General features: G+C 40.2%; 1 protein-coding gene across 3 annotated transcripts in view; it reads right to left on the bottom strand.

The window, feature by feature from the left end:
• Positions 1–188: 188 nt before the first annotated feature.
• The window catches only part of kcnab1b (potassium voltage-gated channel subfamily A regulatory beta subunit 1b), a 34,261-nt gene continuing 13,379 nt past the window's right edge, over positions 189–21,070 (bottom strand). For all 3 annotated transcript variants that reach the window (XM_068341439.1, XM_068341441.1, XM_068341440.1), the window contains 13 exons: positions 19,511–19,554; positions 17,606–17,643; positions 16,794–16,873; positions 15,121–15,165; positions 13,261–13,305; positions 12,027–12,070; positions 7,935–8,021; positions 3,539–3,624; positions 2,929–3,049; positions 2,748–2,842; positions 2,485–2,605; positions 2,271–2,359; positions 189–2,175 (listed from right to left, as the gene is read on the bottom strand). In XM_068341439.1, the coding sequence (XP_068197540.1) occupies positions 2,086–2,175; positions 2,271–2,359; positions 2,485–2,605; positions 2,748–2,842; positions 2,929–3,049; positions 3,539–3,624; positions 7,935–8,021; positions 12,027–12,070; positions 13,261–13,305; positions 15,121–15,165; positions 16,794–16,873; positions 17,606–17,643; positions 19,511–19,554 (985 nt within the window). In that variant the 3' untranslated portion in view covers positions 189–2,085. The remainder of the gene's footprint in view (positions 2,176–2,270; positions 2,360–2,484; positions 2,606–2,747; positions 2,843–2,928; positions 3,050–3,538; positions 3,625–7,934; positions 8,022–12,026; positions 12,071–13,260; positions 13,306–15,120; positions 15,166–16,793; positions 16,874–17,605; positions 17,644–19,510; positions 19,555–21,070) is intronic.

The raw sequence follows: 21,070 nt of genomic DNA, 5'->3' as shown, positions 1-21,070 counted from the left end.
CACACAAAAAATTCCATATTATTTTAAGTTACATGTTAAATCATTTACGTTCACCAATTATTTATTTTTCATTGATGAAACAAGGCAATAATAATGAAGAACAGTAACATCAGTATTTTAAATTCTTTCTTCTTTTACTTTCGGTTTATCCCACTAGGGGTCGCCACAGCGTGTCATCCTTTTCCATGTCAGTCAATCGTCTGTATCCTTCTCTCTAACACCAACTGCCCTCATGTCTTCCCTCACTACATCCATCAACCTTTACATGGGTCCTCCTCTTGCCCTCTTTCCTGGTAGCTCCATCCTCATCACCCTCTTACCAATGTACTCACAATCGCTGGATGTGTCAAAACATCCAAGTCTGCTCTCTCTAACTTTGTCTCCAAAACATAACTTTGGCTGTTCCTCTGATGAACTCATTTCTGATCCTATCCAACCTGATCACTCCTAGAGAGAACCTCAACGTCTTCATTTCCACCACCACCAGATCAGCTTCCTGTCTTCTTTTCATTGTCTCTAATCCGACCATCATGGCTGGCCACACCACTGTCTTATAAACGTATGGAGGAGGCAGTGAGCCAGATGGTAGAGCAGGTCATCCAATGATCATAGGATTGGTGGTTTCAATCCTACTCCCCCAGTCATCTGTTGTTGTGTCCTTGGGCAAGTCACCATAGTACGGGCATTTGCTGATGTGTGGTTGGAGAGGGCACTGTCACTGGCTTTGAGTGTCCTGAAAAGTGCTCTAATTCATTCTTATCGTCAGCATTTTAAATGACAGGTTCAGCAAACAAGAAATCTATTTCAGCTTTATTATTACAGTTTGTCAATGGCAAAATATAACAAGGCATCCATAACATTAATAGAAAATTACTATTGATCTTTAAACTATATCACAGACGAATTATATGGTCTTTTTAATATACAAATCAGACGAATAGCACTAAATAAAATACAGATAAAATAAATACAGTTTGAACAAACTGAACATAGCAAAGAAAATCCCATTATGTAAAACTGTAATTTCAGGTAAAATGTGCAAGAATTCAATCTATTCCAGCTGAAAAGACTGCAGGGCTTGCATGTTATTTTGTTTTGTTTTGTTTTTGACTTGGACTCTTCATTAATAAAATATGCCCTTGGCGACCATCTCCCCAAATTTAACTGGACAAAGGTATTAGCCACAACACAGACTGAAATCAAATGAGTCACACATAACCGTTACTGACAGAAAGGCATGGTCCAAACAAAAAGGGCATAATAGAAAAGCACACTATGGTGTACCTTTGCATAAGTGGAAAAGAAAGAAAACAGACAAGGAGATGAAAAGTCCATTCGGTCACAGCTGCGCCATTAGGAAAATATACAACAGTCAGTACAGATGTTTTGAAGATATATTTTACCTTAATTTTGCTGTCACGGCAACATTGTGTGCATAATGTCATTTTATGCAATGCAGTGGTTCATTATATTAATGTTTTTTTATCGATTTACAGGCTAGTCCAATTCCATACATCATCACTTATTTATTTTTATTGCCAAATGTCAATGATAAGGAAGTTTTCTAGAACTCTGAGTGCATATTGATTCCACACCATCTTGCAACATGTATTTTTTGTACCGCTATTAGATTATGTGGATAAAAATAGAAGCTTCTAATATTGACACTGTTTTTCAGATAAGCATGATAATTCACTCCTTGGCCCATGCTAGTGTCAGTCATCTTGATCTGACCCTTACAGTCTCGTATTTCTTCTCAATCTAACGTTTTTCCAAATCAGCAGCATTGACGCAGTTTTAAAGGAGCAGAAGAGAATTGCGTTCACAGATCATCTCAGTTGCTCTCTTCAGTAATTGTCTGCTATAGCTGTAGCATGCATGTTTTGTCAAGTATCTCACCTTAACATTAATGAGTACTGGTTGATCTTTATACAGATGAAGAGCCAGGCAGAGCATTTTTACACAGTCAAACATACACCCATACACCCAGACAAGCAAAGTTGGGCACACACTAACTGTGCCATGGCTGTGAGAACTGAGCTTTGACAAGCTTTTCGAGCGTAGTTCCGCAAAACAGGTTACATACTAATGGTGGTAGTCCTTTTTACTATGAGGACGATTTCCCAGTATGTGATCCACATCTGAGGCAATGCCTGCTGTCATCTTTGGAATTACCTGCAGTTCGCAGAGCAAAATAGAGAACACTTAATAAATGCTGTTTGACCAGACAAAATACAGAAATTATTCAATGTAAAGAATGTGTGTTGAACCTGAATGGCTCCCAGGTTCTCAGTGAGCTGCCTTGGATTGGAGGATCCCAGCAGCACTGAGCTCACTCCCTCATTCCTCAGGCACCAAGCTTCAAAACAGGAATTGGAATACACTTGATTTTATGCAATTATTTATTTAAAAGTACGTACATAAGGTGTTGAATTAGGTTTTGTACAATATTTTCTTTGTTCACAGTTACATATTGTGTCTTACCTATGGCTAGCTGTGGCAAAGTACACCCAAGCTTCTCTGCTATATGAGTCAGCTCCTTTAGCTTGGCTTGCTGTTTCCTCCCATCCTCACTCATTATTTTCTCCCTCAACCACTGATATGGCTAGAGGAGAAATAAAGGAAAACTAGAATTATTTGTTGTAATAATCAGTTGTATTTTTGCCAATGTCCTTGTGTGAGAAAAAAACAAAAAACATTCAACACGTAGATATGGGTCAAGTGGTCAGAAGAATTTACACCTGTACCTTCATTGAGGCCCTGGAAGATTCTGGAACACCGTTCTCATACTTCCCAGTGATGATTCCACAGGCCAAAGGGGACCAAGACACCACACCAACACCTGGGAAAAAAAACACTGATGACTGAGCAACATGATGCCAAATCTATCACAGCCATTAATCCATTTAAATAAAAACCCCGACTTGCCTATTTTATGGTAGAGTTCCGGCAGCTGAGTTTCCACTTTGTCACGCTGGAAGAAATGATACTCTGCCTGCTCACACACTGGTGGAATCAGATTGAACTGTCTGGCCACAGAGTATGCTTCCTATGTAAATATCAAAATATTGAATATGAATGTGAAATTCTGGTCGATATGTCCAAAGATTTCTTTCCTCATTGCTGCTTATTGTATTTGTTCATGAAGTAATAGCTTGATTTTGACTCCATAGAACCTCCTATGGTAAAAGGTGTACACTCACCTAAAAAGTCAGGACATGGTGGTTTTACTGATGAGCAGATTATATTTCGATGTAATCTAAATCATTACACGAGTGTTTCAGTACCTGTCAGTGATATTGGAACAGTCACCTTTAACTGTAGGTTCTTTTTTTAACAAATATTTTACAAGATATTTATATTTTGGTTGCTCTGATGTGATAAATTAAACTGACCATTTGTTTGAAAAGGTTTACACAGTATGATGACAAGGATAGACACGAAAAAAAGTTCCATATATTTTCCACTTAAGAAATGAAGGTTGTTTGTTTTTTCATTTTTTGATGTGGCTTGGTTTTAAACACTTTCCATTGCTCACCATAATTTCCATGGCAGACCACCGGGACGTCCCCCAGTACATGGACATCCCCTGGTTGATCACATGAGTCATTGCTCTCACTATCTCTGAAAAAATAAAAATATAAAGGAGAAATCAGTAAAAATCAATCATGTGTGTAGGTTCCCATTCATCCAGGTCATGGTTATCCAAAGCTGTTTAAATCAATCCACTGGACTTTAAGAAAGTTCCTTGAAGACATTTCACCTCTCATCCAAGAGGCTTCTACAGTTCTGGCGCTGCTTGATCTTGTCTCAGCTTCAGCTGCTGATGAAACGCCTTCAAGGAACTTTTTAAAAGTCCAGTGGATTGATATAATCAACTTTGGATAACAACCAATCAATAATCGAACAGTGGATGACACAACAATTGAACGTACAGCTTGTAAGAAGGATTTTTTTAAAAATGAAAATGAGTGCAAGAATTTTGAAAAGGCTTAGATGAAACTGACACCTTTGTAAATGCATGCAGCCTCTTTGTGAGAGTGGCTCGTCTATGTGCGAGCAGATATTCCTTGCTGAGGTTCATACAAGTTAATGTGGCAAAACGCTGCAGGGTATTAGATGAAAAAAATTCAGCCAAGCTTGGCAGAACATTGCTTGTGCAGTCGCACAAATCATACCAAGTCACAACTGTAGAATTTAAGTCCACCACAATGGCCTTTAGTGGTTTGTTCATTCCTGGATGAGGATACAGCAAAAGAGAAATGGTGGGTGGAATGCTGCATGAGCAAAATAAATATATTTCATCCGTATTACTTGGTAAAAACTTTCAGGGTTTTTTTTTTCTCAAAGGAGTTTTTTTTTTTAATAAATGGAGAATTCATGCAATAGGAAATGGAAATGTGTGCAAAATGCTCTAATTGCTGCAGAAAAGAACAACTAGGTGATAAAGCAATTTATGTTATTAGTCAGTAATTGCTTACTGGAGACAAAATATTGAGTAGGGAGGATGAAAATGAGAGTGAAGAAATGAGACCACAGCACATTCTGATTAAAAAAGGAAGGATTCTCTTTCATCAGTGGCTTTCCCTGGTGGGCAAAATGTGTTAAGAGAACAAGTGAGCGAATGGCTGGCGCAGGTGAGAGGCCGGAGGAATCACAGTACATCTGCTCAGAAAAGGAAGGAGTGGGGGATTTGAGGACAAGGAAAATTTGTGAACCACATAGAAACCTTGGAGCAACTACGACTCAGAAGAGTTTGTGTAGATACGAGTAAGTCGCAACACCAAGGCAAATGGACTGCAACTTCTGCAACGTCCATGCTTACCTACTGGCCAAACATTACAAGACTGCAGTGACTCATAACTTCTTACAGTGGATGCCACACTGATCGTAGCGCTCAGGTGAGATATCCAGCAAACGCCATCAATTGGATGAAAACCAAATTCAGTTTTTGCTTTTACGATTAAGTGGGGAAAGTTCTGGCAATGTACTGTAGTAATGTACCCAATAAATCTGATAGATATCTGAAGATGGCAATCTGTTAAGTGAAGGAAAGTACAGCCAGCACAGTTTTGCTGAGGGTAAAACTGGAGAACTGACCAAAACTGCAATGCCTCAAGCAAATTAATTTATTCACGTAAAGAACTTTGTCACCACAGACAAAACAATGTGATAATGCCACAACCATTTGTATGTAAATGTAAAAGTCAAAAATTTAAATTGGGACCTAATTTGTCTGTTTCCTCAATAGGACTCTTTTAAATACATTACTGACTCTGACTGTTTATTCCACTTTTAAACTATCAATTCACCTTGAATGGCAGCTGGGTGATGTTTCCTATGTGTGGAGGTCTCCTCCTTTTACGGGCATGAACTCAGAGGCTGCAATTGCTACTAGCAAAATAGTATGAGCTTGCAGAGAGGCACAACACAATGCAAAAGTTGGTCCAATAGTCAGGGAATTTTTACTTTTTATGGAGATACGGCACATTATAAGGCATTGTGGTTTAAACCAGACCAGAGCAGAGTGGTAGTCACATAAAGTGTGGTGGTCATGACTAATTTATTCTGCACGTCTCACTCAGTTCTCATGAGGGTAGCGGTGGATTTCCTACACCTTGAACTTGTCACCACATTTGTCCAGAACTAAGCACACGATCAATCCAGGAGTTCATCCAACGAATTTGGGGAAAGTTGAAAATGAGGCTAGAAGTGATATCTGAGAATTTGAAGGAATGTCCTGAGTGGATAGTTTTGTGTTTGTGCTCAGAAAGCTTTAGCAGTAGCCTTTCAGTTCTCCAAGGAAAAAGTATTTTATTCAGGGGTTGCCATGAAGTCTATTTATTGATGCCATGTCTGCTATTTCTCCTTGGCCTGTGAATCAAATCCTTCATATGCCATGCACCACACATTTCAAATTCAGTTGATGCAATTGATTCTATTTTCTTCATGTCGTTCTTTCAAATGAAAGATGACTGACTGAATAGCAATATTTAGAGACTTGGACAGTTTCTGCAGCCTGGAGTAAACTAATTAAAACAGAACGGCATAGATGCTTCGACTCGAAGCGCTCAATCAACAAATTTGTTACAAATTGAGCACTTTATGAAGAAAATTATTTGGCAGCAGGGAGAAGAGATCCAAGCAGAGAGGTAACTAGGAAAACTTTGTTGCAATCTCATGACTATATTTGCTCTTTGTACTGATTTTATTTTTTTTTATTTGTTGATTGTAAAATGAACTTTGTATAATCTTGTATGGTGACCTTGAATGTCGAGAAAGACGCATTTAAATAAAATGTATTATTATTATTATTATTATTATTATTATTATTATTATTATTATTATTATTATTATTATTATTATTATTATTATATATGATGTGAAGGGAATGCCAGACATGAAAGGATGAACTTGGATAGCAGTATTTGTGCTAAAAGTTGGAAAGCAGAATTTAAGTGTATTCTGATTACCAAAAAAAAGACAAAAAAAGTCACCGATGATTTCAGGGGAGAAAACCAGAGACACACAGTGGATGAGTGGACAGGAGAGGGAAAAAGTGATGCTAACAAAGGGAGACTGCAGTGATGACATCACAATTTTGTCCTCGAGGGGACACGTGTTGTCCCAGACAAAGTCAGAAGCAGTTAAAGTCACAAAATAACAACACACAGGACAGACAAATGATTCCACACACACCTTTATGTTATCTAAGCAGGACACAAGGAGTTAACGCTGGTTTTTCTGTATTGATCCTTTATTCCGTTTCACTTTTCAGGACTATGGGGATGAGAAACAATGTCTTACTCTTGATTGCTAACTAACTTGCAACATATAAATGTACAGGTCACAGAGGGACACTGTTTTGTATGAGTCTCTCTCCACCAAGTTGTTAAAAGGGACAGTTTGTGGAGGATTTACTGCAGTGTCTTTGCTCTTTTGAAGTAAAACATAAGTGCTTAACACTGATTCACAAGTGTGACCGAGCTCCCTGTTGACAGCAAAACACACTTGGTCTATCCATCTCAATATTTTTGTCTGTTTCTTTTTTTTGTTTCACACATCTGTTCGTCTTTCATCAACCTATCATATGGTCAAATGATTAATCTGATTGGATTTCTCTAGGAAAGTTACCCAATTGGCATAAACAGATTCTGAGATGTTTTTGACAGAGCCTGTTGAAAGAACTCCACAGGCGTCGCTCCTACCAGTAACAGCAATGCCCCAGGAATGGTAAGTATGATAGATTGGCTCACTGGAGGGGCGGGTGGGGGGGTGGAGGGTGGAGGGTGGGGGGACTGGAAAATATTTTATTGTGCCCAGTAAGACTCCATCCCCCCTGCCAATCCCCAAGTAAAACACATTCTCCTCCTTTTCACACCCACTAGGAACTTTGTGGAGATGATCTTGTATATGCTCTAAAGGTGATAGGTCAACAGAACTCTAATTTTATCCCACCCATCATAAGGGTTCCATTGGCACCCGACAGATAATCGTAATTATCTGTGAGGGACAGGAAGGGCAAGGAAGATACGATGAAGAAATGGGAAGCATTCAAAAGAAAGACATGGTAGCATGTCCACTCCCTTGGATGGCAGGGAGTGGGAGAAGCTCAGAGGAGCAGTGGAAACCAGTGATCCCACTGAGACGGAAAGAAAAAGATGAGTGAGAGGGATAGACTAAAATAGAGGACGAGAGATGAGGTAGGATTATCAGTTGAGTAAAGATGTGTGTGTCGTACGCGTGCGCATGCATTTGAGGGAGACACACTTTTCAAACAAAAGTCAAATCCCAGGTGTAATCCAAAGGTCACGAACAAAGTGAGGGCCACAGCCAGTATTTCTCACCTTCTCATGCTACAGAACAACACGCATTGTCTCTTCCCCCGCACCCCGGCACCCCCCACCCAAAGAGTGTAGTCAACCATCACTCACCCTCCATCGGAGTGTTGCTGTCAGGCCGATTAGCAAAGACTACATCCACGTACTCAAGTTGCATCCTCTGGAGGGAGCCCTTTAAACCTGGAATGAGAGTTGTCATCACCGTTGAGCGTATTTGCTGTAACAGATATAGATGTAGAATAAACACATCAATAAATATTATTTATTTCTAACAAGTTGGTTGTAATGCACTTGGACCGAGGACTTATCAAAGCCCGCATGAGCATTAAATGTCACCTGTCTTCATACGAGTACATCCATTAATAACACTGGACCTGGGAAACTTTTTAAAATAACATCATGTATTGGCGAATGGGCTATATGAGGACTTTCACTCTGGTTTTAGAACAAATCACAGTATGGAGGCTCCACTAATGAGAGTTACAAACTACCTTCTAATAGAATCAGATAAAGGTCTTTTTTTGTTTGTTTTATTTTTGTTAGACCTCAGTGCTGCGTTTGAAGCTCCAGATTATCGTATTCTTCTGAGGAGATGATGTGGACATTAAAAACTCGGCATTAAATTGGTTTAGATCTTATCAATCTGATAGATTTCAATTTGTCCATGTAAATAATAAATCTTCCGAACCTCAGAGATTTAGTTGTCGAGTACCTCAAGTGTCTGTTCTGGGGCCAATATTGTTTAATCGTTGTATGTTACCATTACCAAATATTATCAGAAAACACAGCATTAATTTTTGCTGCCACAATGACACTCAGTTATATTTGTCAATTAAAGTCAACAAATCTGAACAATTGTTAAGAGACATGCCTCAAAATTAGAGACTAATTTTCTGATGGTGTAATTCACTTAGATATTATTGCTCTATGTCAGGAATTTGTTGGTTATTTTTGATTAGGACCTGTCGTTTAACTTCTATATTATGTCCTTCTCTAGGACAGCCTACTTTCATTTATGAAACATTGCTAAAAAAATAGAAAACTTCTTATCCCTTAGAGATGCAGAAATAATTATCTGTGCCTTTGTTACTTCTAGATTAGATTACTGTAATTCTTTACTGTCAGGTTGTTCAAATTCTTCTTTTATGATCCCTGCTGTTTGCTTACTAACTTGAACTTGGAGGAAGGAGCACGTCACTCCAGTCCTGGCATCCTTACATTGGCTTCCAATAAAATTTAGAATGTAATTCAAGATCCTCATGATCACATAAAAAGCTCTTCTCAGTCTTACGTTGAAGATCTCATTAAAATATATCAACCTCCCAGGGCTCTCAACCTAGGAGTCAGTGACTGCAGCCTGAAAGTCCTGGTCCCCACCTCAGTGGCTGGATCTAAACTCCAGACAGCGCCTCCATCGGGCCTTTCTGCCACTCTGTCTCTTCATCTTGCCCCGTCCCTGTCTACATTCTATTTCTTTTCCACCCAACTGGTCAAGGCAGATGGATGCTCTTCAGAGTCTGGGTCCTGCCCAGAGTTTCTTCCTCATAAAGCAGTTTTTCCACCGCCACTGTTGCTTATGTTTGCTCTGCAAGATTCTGTTGGGTTTTTCTTTCTGAAAAAACAATTTGTTTATGCGATTAAGCGCTTTAAAAATAAAAGTTGATTGATTGATTGATTGATTGATTAGTCAGACATATTAACAAATACAGAAACTTGCCCCTTGACACTTTTGGACAGGAACTAAGTGGCTCGGGTCATAATCATTGTGTGCTGGAGACTCCCATCTCACTATTTATGGGACCCTGTCATGGAGTTAAGCTATAGGAATGACATTACAACAAACAAAACTGTTCAAGCCTGCCATAACTGATAGTTTTGGGCAAACACAACTTCAGGAGAACCTTAAAGCAATCTGAAACAGCATTGTATTCAGAGTTGTTAGTTCTATTTTGCTTTCTAACAACTCCTGAGAAGAAAAACATATCCGGTTCTGAAGCAGCTAAACACTCTAATATATTCAGCAGCTAGTAGTTTGCAGTCTAACATGGAGGTATTGATATGACAATGTACTCCAAGTGGAGATCACATTTTTATCTCCTTATATTTGAATCTAATCACTCATATTCACCGCAAAACCAGTGGGTCCATTCTGAAGTTTTGCTGAATCAAGAGTGGCTGCTTTTAAATGGAATTTCATTTTTGAGCTCATAACGGCTTCATGGTAAGTGGGAGGACAGCGATTGCAAAGATAGGAGGTGTGGTTCACAATTAGATGATGCAAATTTGCATATCATAGCAAAAAAGGGACAGATATAAGCAACAGCCCTAATTAAAGCTCCACTCCATTAAGTCGTGCCGTATTCATCCAATAAGAACTGAATGCATGATTGGAATTAAACCACTTTTATAGCAGGTTAAATTCTAGTTAGACATAATATGATCCAGTGTGATGGTTTGAATCTGCAGTAATTACCCTAAATAAATGTAAAATATTTTCTTAAATTGTCATGTCTAGTAGTGAATTTAGCCTCACCATATTACTCCTAATGCCTGAATTAAAACCACTCATCAGAGCTGGGGAAAGACGCTAGATGCTTGATAGAGAACTATTCTATTTCTATTCACCAATCTCTCTTGAGGCATGGTAATTGTGGCTGACCCACTTAAATTAATGACATTATTCAAGGTGTGTGTGTGTGTGTGTGTGTGTGTGTGTGTGTGTGTGTGTGTGTGTGTGTGTGTGTGATTCAAACAAAGACTTAAAGATACATTTCAGATTGAATCAGAGTCAATATGAGCTCAACAGCTACAGTCTGGTAAAAAGAAATCCTCTGCATCTGTGTGATCTGTTGTGGTTGTTCCATAAATGTCTGTTGTTTTGACACGCGGTGAAACAACTCAAAGCTGTAAGCAGAGACGATCAGGAACACTTAGCTGGAAGTGAAACTACAGATTGTTCCCCATTCAAACAGAAAGAAAACAAAACCAAAGATGAAAACCTGAGCCGTCGCAAAGGTCAGCAGAGTAATAGAAAGTAAAGCAAAAGACATGCTTGTGCCCTTGAGTATGTGTGAGTGTGTATGACAGATTAGACCCAGAAGCCTCGTCACCGCCTGCTAATCCCAGATGCTGTGGTCTCCCGGTGATCCTTCCGACTACTTATTCCTCCTCCGTCATCTGCACTCTCAAGAGCTCAGAAACTCCCATTACATGAATATTAGTCGAAGTCTTGCACCATCATCACTAGGACTTTGCACTGTCTCCCGGATTAGCCAGTCTACTGGCTAAAAGGGAAGCCTATTTTTGGAACCATGAAATATGTTTAATAAAAAAGACATTGTCAAGTTGCCCTGCAATTACTAATGCAATTATGTGTTCCGTTAAAAAGGCTAAAATTATTAAATGTAGATGTGGTTAAAAGGGTAAACAGTGCTGCTGGCAAAATAGACTGACATTTTTGTTCATCTGTGCTAATATCTGTTACTTATCTGTTACTGACACCCCATTATTGGATGTAAATGTCACTTCAGCTAATGGAATGACTCATAGTGTGGCTGGTGGTAGTATGGATACATTTTGAACTCCCCTGTGGTGACACATCACATCCGTGAGACGGGGTAATATGATGTCCAAAGGCTCGACAGATTGGCTTCATCCATCTTTCCCACTTTGCAGTTTCTGTCCTCCTTCTTATTTTTCTGAGTGTATTCCTCTTGGCTTGTTACAGAACAAAACTGCAGAGGCTATAGTGAATGTTAATAACCTGCGAGAGAGCTGAGTCAGTATACAGGAGATGCTTTGCACTGTGGACCAGATGACCATCTGTTTGGGCACAGGGCTAGAAGTGGGCAGTGGTATCGGATACTAAGTAAGGCCATAAAGCCTAAAAATAGAAGCCTAATAGAAGCGAGGAGAGGGTATTTGAGGATACCCGAACAGTTGCAGCTCAGGGTAAAAAGAACACCCTCAAAGGTAATAAAACAGGAAAGGCAAAACATATGTCAAGGCTTGATGTGCCATAGATTCACACAACTCTAAAATGTGTCTGGGTGCACAATCAAAAGGAGATGAAGGAGGGAGGGGGAGGAAAAGAGATAAAAGTGAGAGATTGCAGGGGAGCTGCGAGGCACTGAGTGATGGGATGATGTGAAGGACAAAGCGGAGGAATGGAAATCCACTCGTTACCTTCGATGATGTGTTTCCTGTTGAGGCCTCGCTCCGTCTCCGCTCTGCAGCAGGAGGGGGGGGGGGAAAGTATATCGAGGGCATCAACACAAATCTTGCGAACTGAATGAGATTATTGAAAAGCCGGCACAACAAACTACCTAGTGATCACTGGAGAGAAAAAAAACGCCCACTTGACGCTCCGCAGCTACAGAACAAACTGAGCCGAGAGCAAACACGAGGCTTTTTGTCACTGTGTTCACCGTTTGCCAACAACATCCCAGTTAACCATTAGTTATATCAATATTACTGGTACTTTTTCTACTACCTTTACTCCTCTTTCCAGCCAAGCTCTGAAGAAGACTTAACGTGGACTGGAGGGACTGTGTGACATTTTGGATTTCATAATTAATACATTTTAAGCATATCCTTGCCTTGATGCTGGTGTACCTGGAGTAAGGACAAACGGGAGTGGAACGTTTCCACTATATTAGTTGCTAAACCTGTCTTTATGATGTGGAGAGCCACATCATTTTCCTTCTTTCCTTTCCGTCCTGCTCTCGTGTTTCTTTTTTTTTTTTTTGCCTGCTGCTCATGTTTTCTTTATTTCATTTCACACTTTCTCTATTCACTTTCCTCCCTTGTGGAGTTTCAGCCTGTTAAGGGTTATAATAATGTATTATAAACACACAAACATGCACTGTCTCTTTCGTGCTGTCATGTCTTATTCCCTGTTGTGCAGGATGGTGATGCAGTGCAATGGAGAGTGAAGTGTGCAGATTTGTAGTGTGTGTTTGGGTGATGAGAAGCTCAACAGACGCCTCAGGCACCCTCACAGCTCACTCAGTGTGAGGTTAAGTAGATGTTCTCTAAATCCATACGCTGTTGAGCCTGTTTGGTACCTTAGTGATAGTCTGAAAGGATGAGTTTAAATTAAATTTACACAACATCACGTGGGCTGTGCCCTTCTTATCTACACCAGATAGTTATAATGAGGTCCAGGCAAACACACTGCAGTGCTTCTGTTCCCTCCGTATGGACTTGAAGGCTTTTAGAAACTATGTGACTAATGCCGCCTGAGACGCCACGGAACTGCTTCAGAAACACATTCATGCTGTTATTTTTTATTGTGCCCAAGGTTTTTCAAAAATATCAGATCCTCTGCCACATTCCACAGCGGAAGGCAAATGATTTAATGTCCGGCCTTTCAACTGGTGATACATAAAGCACACATGTGCAGGAGATAAACACTTACTTCCCACCCCAGTAGAGCTTTGTGGTGATCACTAGGCTTGATCTCCTGAAAGATGACAAAAAGACACAAACCATAAAACGCAGCTTTCACTCCATTTCCATAAAGATGAGTGTTAGCTGGCATGTCCATGTGTGCGTGATAGCAAGTGTGCACATACATGACGGTTTACGCATCGTACTTTACAGTGAAGAATTTCCTACTTCCTACTGGAGGGTGAACATGAGCTTATTTAGTATGAATGACAGAAGCTTCTTTTCTTTGAAGACTAACAAGGCAGCTCCCTGGCTATAAAATCCCCCATGCCTGAGCGATCAATAATTGAAATGGATCCAGAGTTGAGGTAAAGGCAAGCAGAGTTGCTGGCATAACCTGTTGAGGAGGATGAAACACAGAGTCTATCACTGCAGTGTGGCAGCACATGCAGTATTAATGACTGGAACTGATAATCCTGTGGTGCACATGCTCACCAGCATTTGTTTGCTGCCTCAGTTTGAGTGATGGTTGTTTTTACTTCTAGACAATCCGTAGCTAGATAGGGAGCATTTCAGGTCTTTGTGTTTATTTATAATCGTACATCTGTGATTAGTAAGACGGATGTACCCTTAATTTGACATATAAATTGCTTGAAATCAGATATACACATTTATATCTCATGGCTCACATGCACTATATGGTTCAACTTGTTGTTGTATTCTACTCAGGTTTGGACCAGGTGCCTTTATTCCAGTAAGACCTGCCAATGGGTGTGAATAGGAATTCGTCTGGATGTGTCGCAGTGACATTCGGGTTTCTCAAAGTTAAAATGCAATAGCTTTCATCACCTTACTACTAAACCTTTAACTTGTCATTCACTTTGATTTCTGAACATGAAGCAAACTGACATCAGCGTTTAGCACAAGGCTTAAGAAGCTTAAAGCTTCAAAGAGACGACTGTACAGGCGTAGTCCTCTTTTGATTTGCTCAAATGTTTTCCTTTTACTTCTGACATATGCTTTACTTCTGCCTGTGATGAAACCTAACTGTTCACATGTTGTCCAGAACAAGGACATGTGTTGTGATGACGATTTTTTAAGGAGGCGTGGCTTCACAACAAGAGGACAACAGAAGTTGTGTCTCAATTCAAGAATCCTACGAAGGACACAGTTTACACAAGCCAGCATCTTTACATGATACAGTCTGATGGCGAGAAGTAGATACAGTAAAAACTGCGGTGTAGGAGTGGCAGTGCTAAAACCAGCTTTAACGCTAGGAGCAGTTTTTAGGATTAGTATTAAAGGGTATTGAAATGCTTCAGTTGAACTCCTCATCTGCTGAGGGGGGATTCGTTAGCTGATGGTCTCTGCTTGGAAAAAAAAGAAAGAAAGTTCAATCACTCCTAATGAATGTCGGGAAAGGTTGGACTTCCCTATCTGAAGAGAAATGCAAATGCAGCCTTTGAATTGAGACACACTTCCACACTTCCCCTTACAGCTTCCTTAAACCTTTTTCCTTTCCCAACATCACAGTGATTCCAGGAAATCCAGGATTCCTCCTCAGAGAAATGGTTTTCCGAGTGGAGGAACTTGACAGGATGAAAGTGCTGACCTTACATCTCCGACACCTTTGGGATAAATTATTCTATCAAAAGGGGGCCAGGGTTCATCGCCGAACATCAGTGCTCAACTCAGGAATACTATTGTTGCTGAAGAGAAGTTAACCCCTGCAGGCTTTCCAGACTTCTTTGGAATAGAACGCTAACATTGGCTACATTTTTTTTTTTTGCCAGCACACATGGTCATGTAGCACACACACACACACATACGCACACACGCACACACAGTCTCTTCATGATGTTGCATTTGGAGTTTTATGAAACTGTACCTCCAGCACTTTTTCTTGATAATGTTTCCCAGGATTATCTCTGCTCTGCAAAGACATCACACACAATGAGATGACGAGATTATATTTGAAGGTGCCAGAGCATTAAGGTGTGACTTTTATCTGACACACATCTATTGCCCTATTACCTGAATAAGAATGAGTACATAACAAAGGATAAATGTCTTGCATGTCTGAATTTAACCAGAAACCTTCAATTCAATGCAGCTTAAACGTGTTCCACATTACGCAGCGAGACAGCATCTTGGCCTACACTGCAGATTGGATTTGAACATTATAGGGAGCCTCCAGTGATGTATAATATTATGTAAATGACTTTCGAGTCACAGCTACCTTTCCTTCTGTTTCAACTCAGGGGATCAATGTTATTAATGCAGAAGAATTAGATGTATTTCACTCCTATGTAGTCTAAGCAGGGCTCTTTCTTCATCACTCATAAATGACTTGCAGGTTATTGTGAGCGTACTTTCTGTCCAGTGAGGTATTCGTCTTCTGAACACTCTCTCTGACACTCAATTCTGGGTAACTTGACTTTTACAGTCGTCGTGCATCTCCTGTAATGGGTCCAGAAACAACCCAGTAACACTGTGTCGCCTAAACACTCCCCTGAGTTAACAACCTGATTGATAGTGTTTGTCTGGGTCAATGTTTAGTAGCTTCTCTCAGGAGATCTGATAGTATTCTAGCTACAAGGAAGTTGCTGGTTTCCCTGTAGTTGGTTTTGAATTGGAGTCTTCTGCATTGCAGCTCAGTATTAGACAGTGAATGTGTGTGAGGAGAGTGGATTATTGCATTTAATGTGCCCCTCTATGAGTAATTGTATTGGTTGAATTGACTTATGAAAACCACAATATGGAAATACTGCAGGGTTTATTTAGCTTAAACTGCAATACATGAATGCCAGTTTCATCTGATAAATACAGGGTCTCCCAAAATATGTTCACACCCCCTAGCAACTCTACAACTAAATTGTACAAGGTTTTTTTTGTGCAAATTAAATGCATTGAAGCCAATGATGGCAGTCAGACTAAACTAAAGTGAAGAAGGGAAATTCATTTTAAAATGCTACTGGCAGTATGAAAACACAGTTTAACTGCAAAGGTAATTTAGGAGGGAGTTTCAAAAAGAACCACCATCACTTAAATGAGAGATGAGTTCGAAGCTGATGGAACTGTTCAGAACATCCACAAAAAGCGTTCTGGAAGACCACAGACATTGATAAGCTCCACAAAGGAAGAAAGAATCCTTGGAAGGTTTCAGGGAAAAAAGTCTGTGCAGCAAGTATGTTGTGAGGAAGGGACTACCTCCTAAATTGTCTTTGCACTTCAACTGCATTTTCATACTTCCAGTGGCAATTTAGAACAAAGTCCAGTGCTGAGCAGGTGCTAGTAGCATGTTATATATGTCTGCCCCTGGTCTTGATCCTTCTATGTTGCGTATCTGTGTGTAGACCCATTATTTGGGGTAAATCCTCCCCATTCCTACTTGGTGACACCTACTGCGGTGACACCAGATGGTCTCAGATTATAGTACTTAATTCTTCCCATCCTTATACAATCTTCCTTAACATTTTGTCCTATTGATAGTATTTCTGACCTGACCACGGCAATGGCTTCTGACCATGCATCAGTTGACAAATTGGAGACATCACTCACTTCCCCCCGGAGTAAACTTCAGCTGTGTCGAACAGGTTGACTCCACTCTCATAGGCAATAGTCATCAGCTGCTCGGCCACCTGACACAGACAAGAAAACAAAAATCCCTTTTCTGTAGATTACATGACTAAATATTACCACAGGTACACAGAATAAAAGTCAGGTCACAAGAATTCCTTGAAGAAGCAGATGGAGAGTAAACCTGTGCTCTGCTGAGATGGATGTTACCAGGAAAACTGCACAGGCTGCTTGTTGTCTAACTGTTTACTGCTCTATGTATTTCACAGACTATTCTGACCTAGTTTCTGTTCTTGCAGTTTATGCAGAGTTGTGCATGTGAATGCAAATTTTGTCACGATGACCCTTTTTTACACTCAGCTCCTGTTCTGGTCTGGTGAGCTTGTTCATACATCTGCACGTTTCGGTTATTCCCATCATCACAAGGCTGTGATGAGCCGACGCCTCTTAGGTGTTTTCTCCCCTTTCAAGGCCAGATAAAGGCTGCAGAAGAAGTGCTCTATTTCATAACTTGACAGTGAGAAACAAGCCTGCAACAACTTGGCCTTGGTGGAGCCAACAGGGATTTAACAACCAGCTGTGACTTGGGGAAACTGATACCAGACTAATAAATGCCTTCGACTTGCACCATTTTACATCCAGTCAAAGTAAATCGATCCCATTGGAACTCAGAACTGGGCGTTAGAAACAGTCACAGCTGCTATGTAGCTGTAACTGCAGAGTCTTTGATTGTAACAGACAGCGTTTCTCACTAAATGTGATGAGTGAACGTTGGATCTGTCAGACGATCTTACCTCATCAGAGATCTGACCTCCAAATGTTACCCATGTGCCTGTTAAAAGAAAAATCAAAGTTAAAGCTGTGGCATTGCGGGAAGACTTTTGGCATTGACACGTCCTAAAGCTGAAGCTGATATGTTAAAATAAAAGTCACTGAGCGAGTTTCATCTGTTTAAACCTGTATAATTTATGTCGGTGCAGCAAACTCTTGAATGCAGCAAAAAAAACCCCAAACAGTATAATAATATATTGTTGAATGCTTTTGCAGAAAGGTTTACTCTGGATTATTTATAGAATTGATGAATAATATAATAGATTATATGTATTTAAATAAAATAAATCATCATATCCATAATATCATATATGCATGGACTGCAGATAGAAGCGGTCCCACAGTCTCCTCTTCTTTCAAACAGCATTAGATGAATTCTTATTTTTTATTCTCCTCTAAATCCTCTGTTGTTTGCTGCTGTTGCATGTTACGTGTCATCACACACTAATACAAAATAAGGCAGAGCCTGTTCAATAAAAAGTCACCTTTTCCAGAAATGCAGCAGCACACTGGTGGAGGTGAAGCCTGGATCTGGCAGCAGGCAAGTAAAAAAAAAAAAAATTCACATAGATTCTTTACTTTTTTGTTTGCCTGTCAAAGACTAAATTTTTATTTTCATATATCTGAGGCCATGGTCTTCTGATGGAAACCGGTGGCGTGATCCATCGGGGTTGGGGATGAGCTGTTCTTTCAAGAGAAGGGGGTTAGATATCTTGGGGCCTGTTGTGTCAGAACCATCTGGTTAGGATGCTTCCTTTTGGGGTTTTCCAGGCATGCTCAGGACACCCGGGGGATACCTGGTCTGGGAACACGTTGGGATCCCAAAATAAGTTGAAAAGTGTTGCAGGGAAGCCTAGACTCATTACTTAGCATTCTGCCGCCATGAGGCTCTCTTGTCCGACGTTAGATGAGAGAGATGATAATATTCTTATGTCTTTGCCGTCAATATGCAGAAGAGTCATTAAATGTGAAGCTAGGTAGCTACGCATACAGAGTGGAAGCAGAGACCACTACCTCTGTTGATAAAATATCCATTAATTTATTATAATTTGGCACCTATCCACTCACAGAGGTATAAAACACAGATGTAAAAATACAGAGGTGTAAGAATTTTCCTGGAGTTGGCATCCGGAGAGTGAGACAACAAATAACACATATGCTTCCGTAATCAATAAAAACCTCAGCTAGATGTTTTTCACACGTTGCTTTTGTGCTGCTTTTTATGCAATATGTTAATTTCTGAGTTCTCTTATCTTTGGACTGGGAGCTTTTCTAGGATTTGAGAATTCAAGGCTTAGAGGGGACCTTTTTTCTTCTGATTAAAAAAAAAAAGCCCTCAGAGTCGCATAGTACAAGCTTCATATTTCATTGGCGAAGACTTGTTCATCATTGAAAAATAAAATTCAGACACGGCTGATTAATAACCTCAGTCAGGCACATTTAAATGTTCTTCAGAATTTCTGAATTGTCGCATTTCTCTGTGAAGTAAATGATGGTTCAGTATGCATAATTAAAGATACGGTCGACATTCAGTGTATATACACACTAGGTTTATATACATAAGTAAGTATTGTGAAGATGCATGAGAGTGTTAACGCTCCAATGTGCACAGGGACATGTATGATGATTGAGTTTGTTTGTGAGACCAGTACTATTGATTAAATATTAAGGGGGAAAACACGAACACTGCAAACATCTTTGTGTTGTCTCTAAATACTCACATACATATGAAAGATGCATGAGTTGCGCAGTGGGGTGAAATAAAATAATGGAATTGCTATATTGCTAGAACTTTTATTGTCTTTATATACAGAGTATTTTATGAAAGCATCATGCATTTGCCTCTGATGCTAATTAAATGTACTCACCGAGCCCCAGACAGGAAACACGCAGCCCAGATTTCCCCAGGTTCCTGTGAAGAGAAACAGATGATCATCACAAAAAACCATGATTGTTCAGGGCTCAAGATGTCATCAGTCAAATGTGATTGTAATTACACTACCATGCTCCTTAATTCTGCTGTGGGCAAACAAAGATTTTCAAACCTAAACAAAGGCAAAATCCATATTGCTTTAGCACCATAACTTTAGAGACTGAGATGAAACAACGCTCTGCAGATTCTCCATTGTGGAACTTACAATGCAGGCAAAAAAATCATCTTTTGTAATTGCAGCATGGGGGGGTTTTAATAATAGCTTAGCTTCTGAGGTGTGCTTGAGAGGAGGGTCGTTGAATGTGAGGGTCGCCATTATCTCGCCTGCGATCATGAAACGGCATCGAGAGATCACAGGGAGAGGTGGACCGATTTATTCCTTCGTTATGGATCCCATATTTTCTGGAGGAGGAAGAAAAATAACTGCAACAATCCCATTACTGCTTGTTTGGCGGCTGCTGAAAGTTTAGTTTAATACTTTGTGTTAAGTGTTGCTCTTCTCCAACCTGTCATTCCCTTTCTTCCTTCTTTTCACACTTTGAGCCTCTGACATCCTCTTACATCAGGGAGCGCTTCCCGCCTTCCGGCGTTTTTACTGTTTTCTTCTCCATAGAAGCAGACAAGGATCCTCACTCATCCATGTAGGGTTGTGTCTTATCACTGTTATCACTTTTTGCATTTCTTGTGACAGCTCCTCACAAATGCAGTCTGTTTCTATGCTTCTTTTATGCATTGCTTTTTCTAATTAACAGAGCCGTAGTACACCTCCTGATGTATGTCTCCTAGATAACAGTTCATTTGCAACCAGCTGATCTGGACCAATGTAGTACAGCGCTTTCATATCATTAACACCATGGAAGAAAAACTGAGACATCAGAGTTCTTGTCTCCCTCAACTTAACATCCCAACTGTGGGACATCTAGTTTTACAATCTTTGTCGAATCAAGTCCAGCTGAGAGGAGAACCACAGGTGTCTCCTCGCAGTTCGATGTTATGTGGACTGCAGCTGAAAGAAGTGGAAACGTGGGGCTTTGACGGCCCCCGCAATGGCAACAACGGTCATCTGATGGAAGGAATGATCTCAGAGCAAAGGCTGTGAAATTGAGACATATTACTTGGATGAATGCTTCGAGGCCACGGCTCTATCGACACAGAAAACAAATGTCGTCCGATCTGTGAAATTGTGCTTTCTGCTGGGGGTTGCTGTCGTTTTCTCATTAGAACAAATGAGACCATTAAAAAAATGCCAGCAGTCCTGTTGTTGTGTTGCCTGACAGCTAAAGGGTCACACCTCATCAGGATGAAGGTGGACTAATCTGAGCCTGTGCCAGCTAAATGTACCTTAAGCCAATTCAATTAGGTGTCCAACACAGGGAGGCATCAGTTAGAGTCCACGGCTCAGCCAGCCAGACCATGTAGGAAAATATAAATGAACAGCTGGTTCAGCGAAGGTCTGCATCCTTGGATACTATATTATAATGATGATGATGATGAT

The sequence above is a fragment of the Antennarius striatus genome, chromosome 18, assembly GCF_040054535.1.
Source record: "Antennarius striatus isolate MH-2024 chromosome 18, ASM4005453v1, whole genome shotgun sequence".
NCBI lineage: Eukaryota > Metazoa > Chordata > Actinopteri > Lophiiformes > Antennariidae > Antennarius > Antennarius striatus.
Note: the sequence above shows the minus strand (reverse complement) of the source record. Positions and strands in the feature narration are given on the sequence as shown.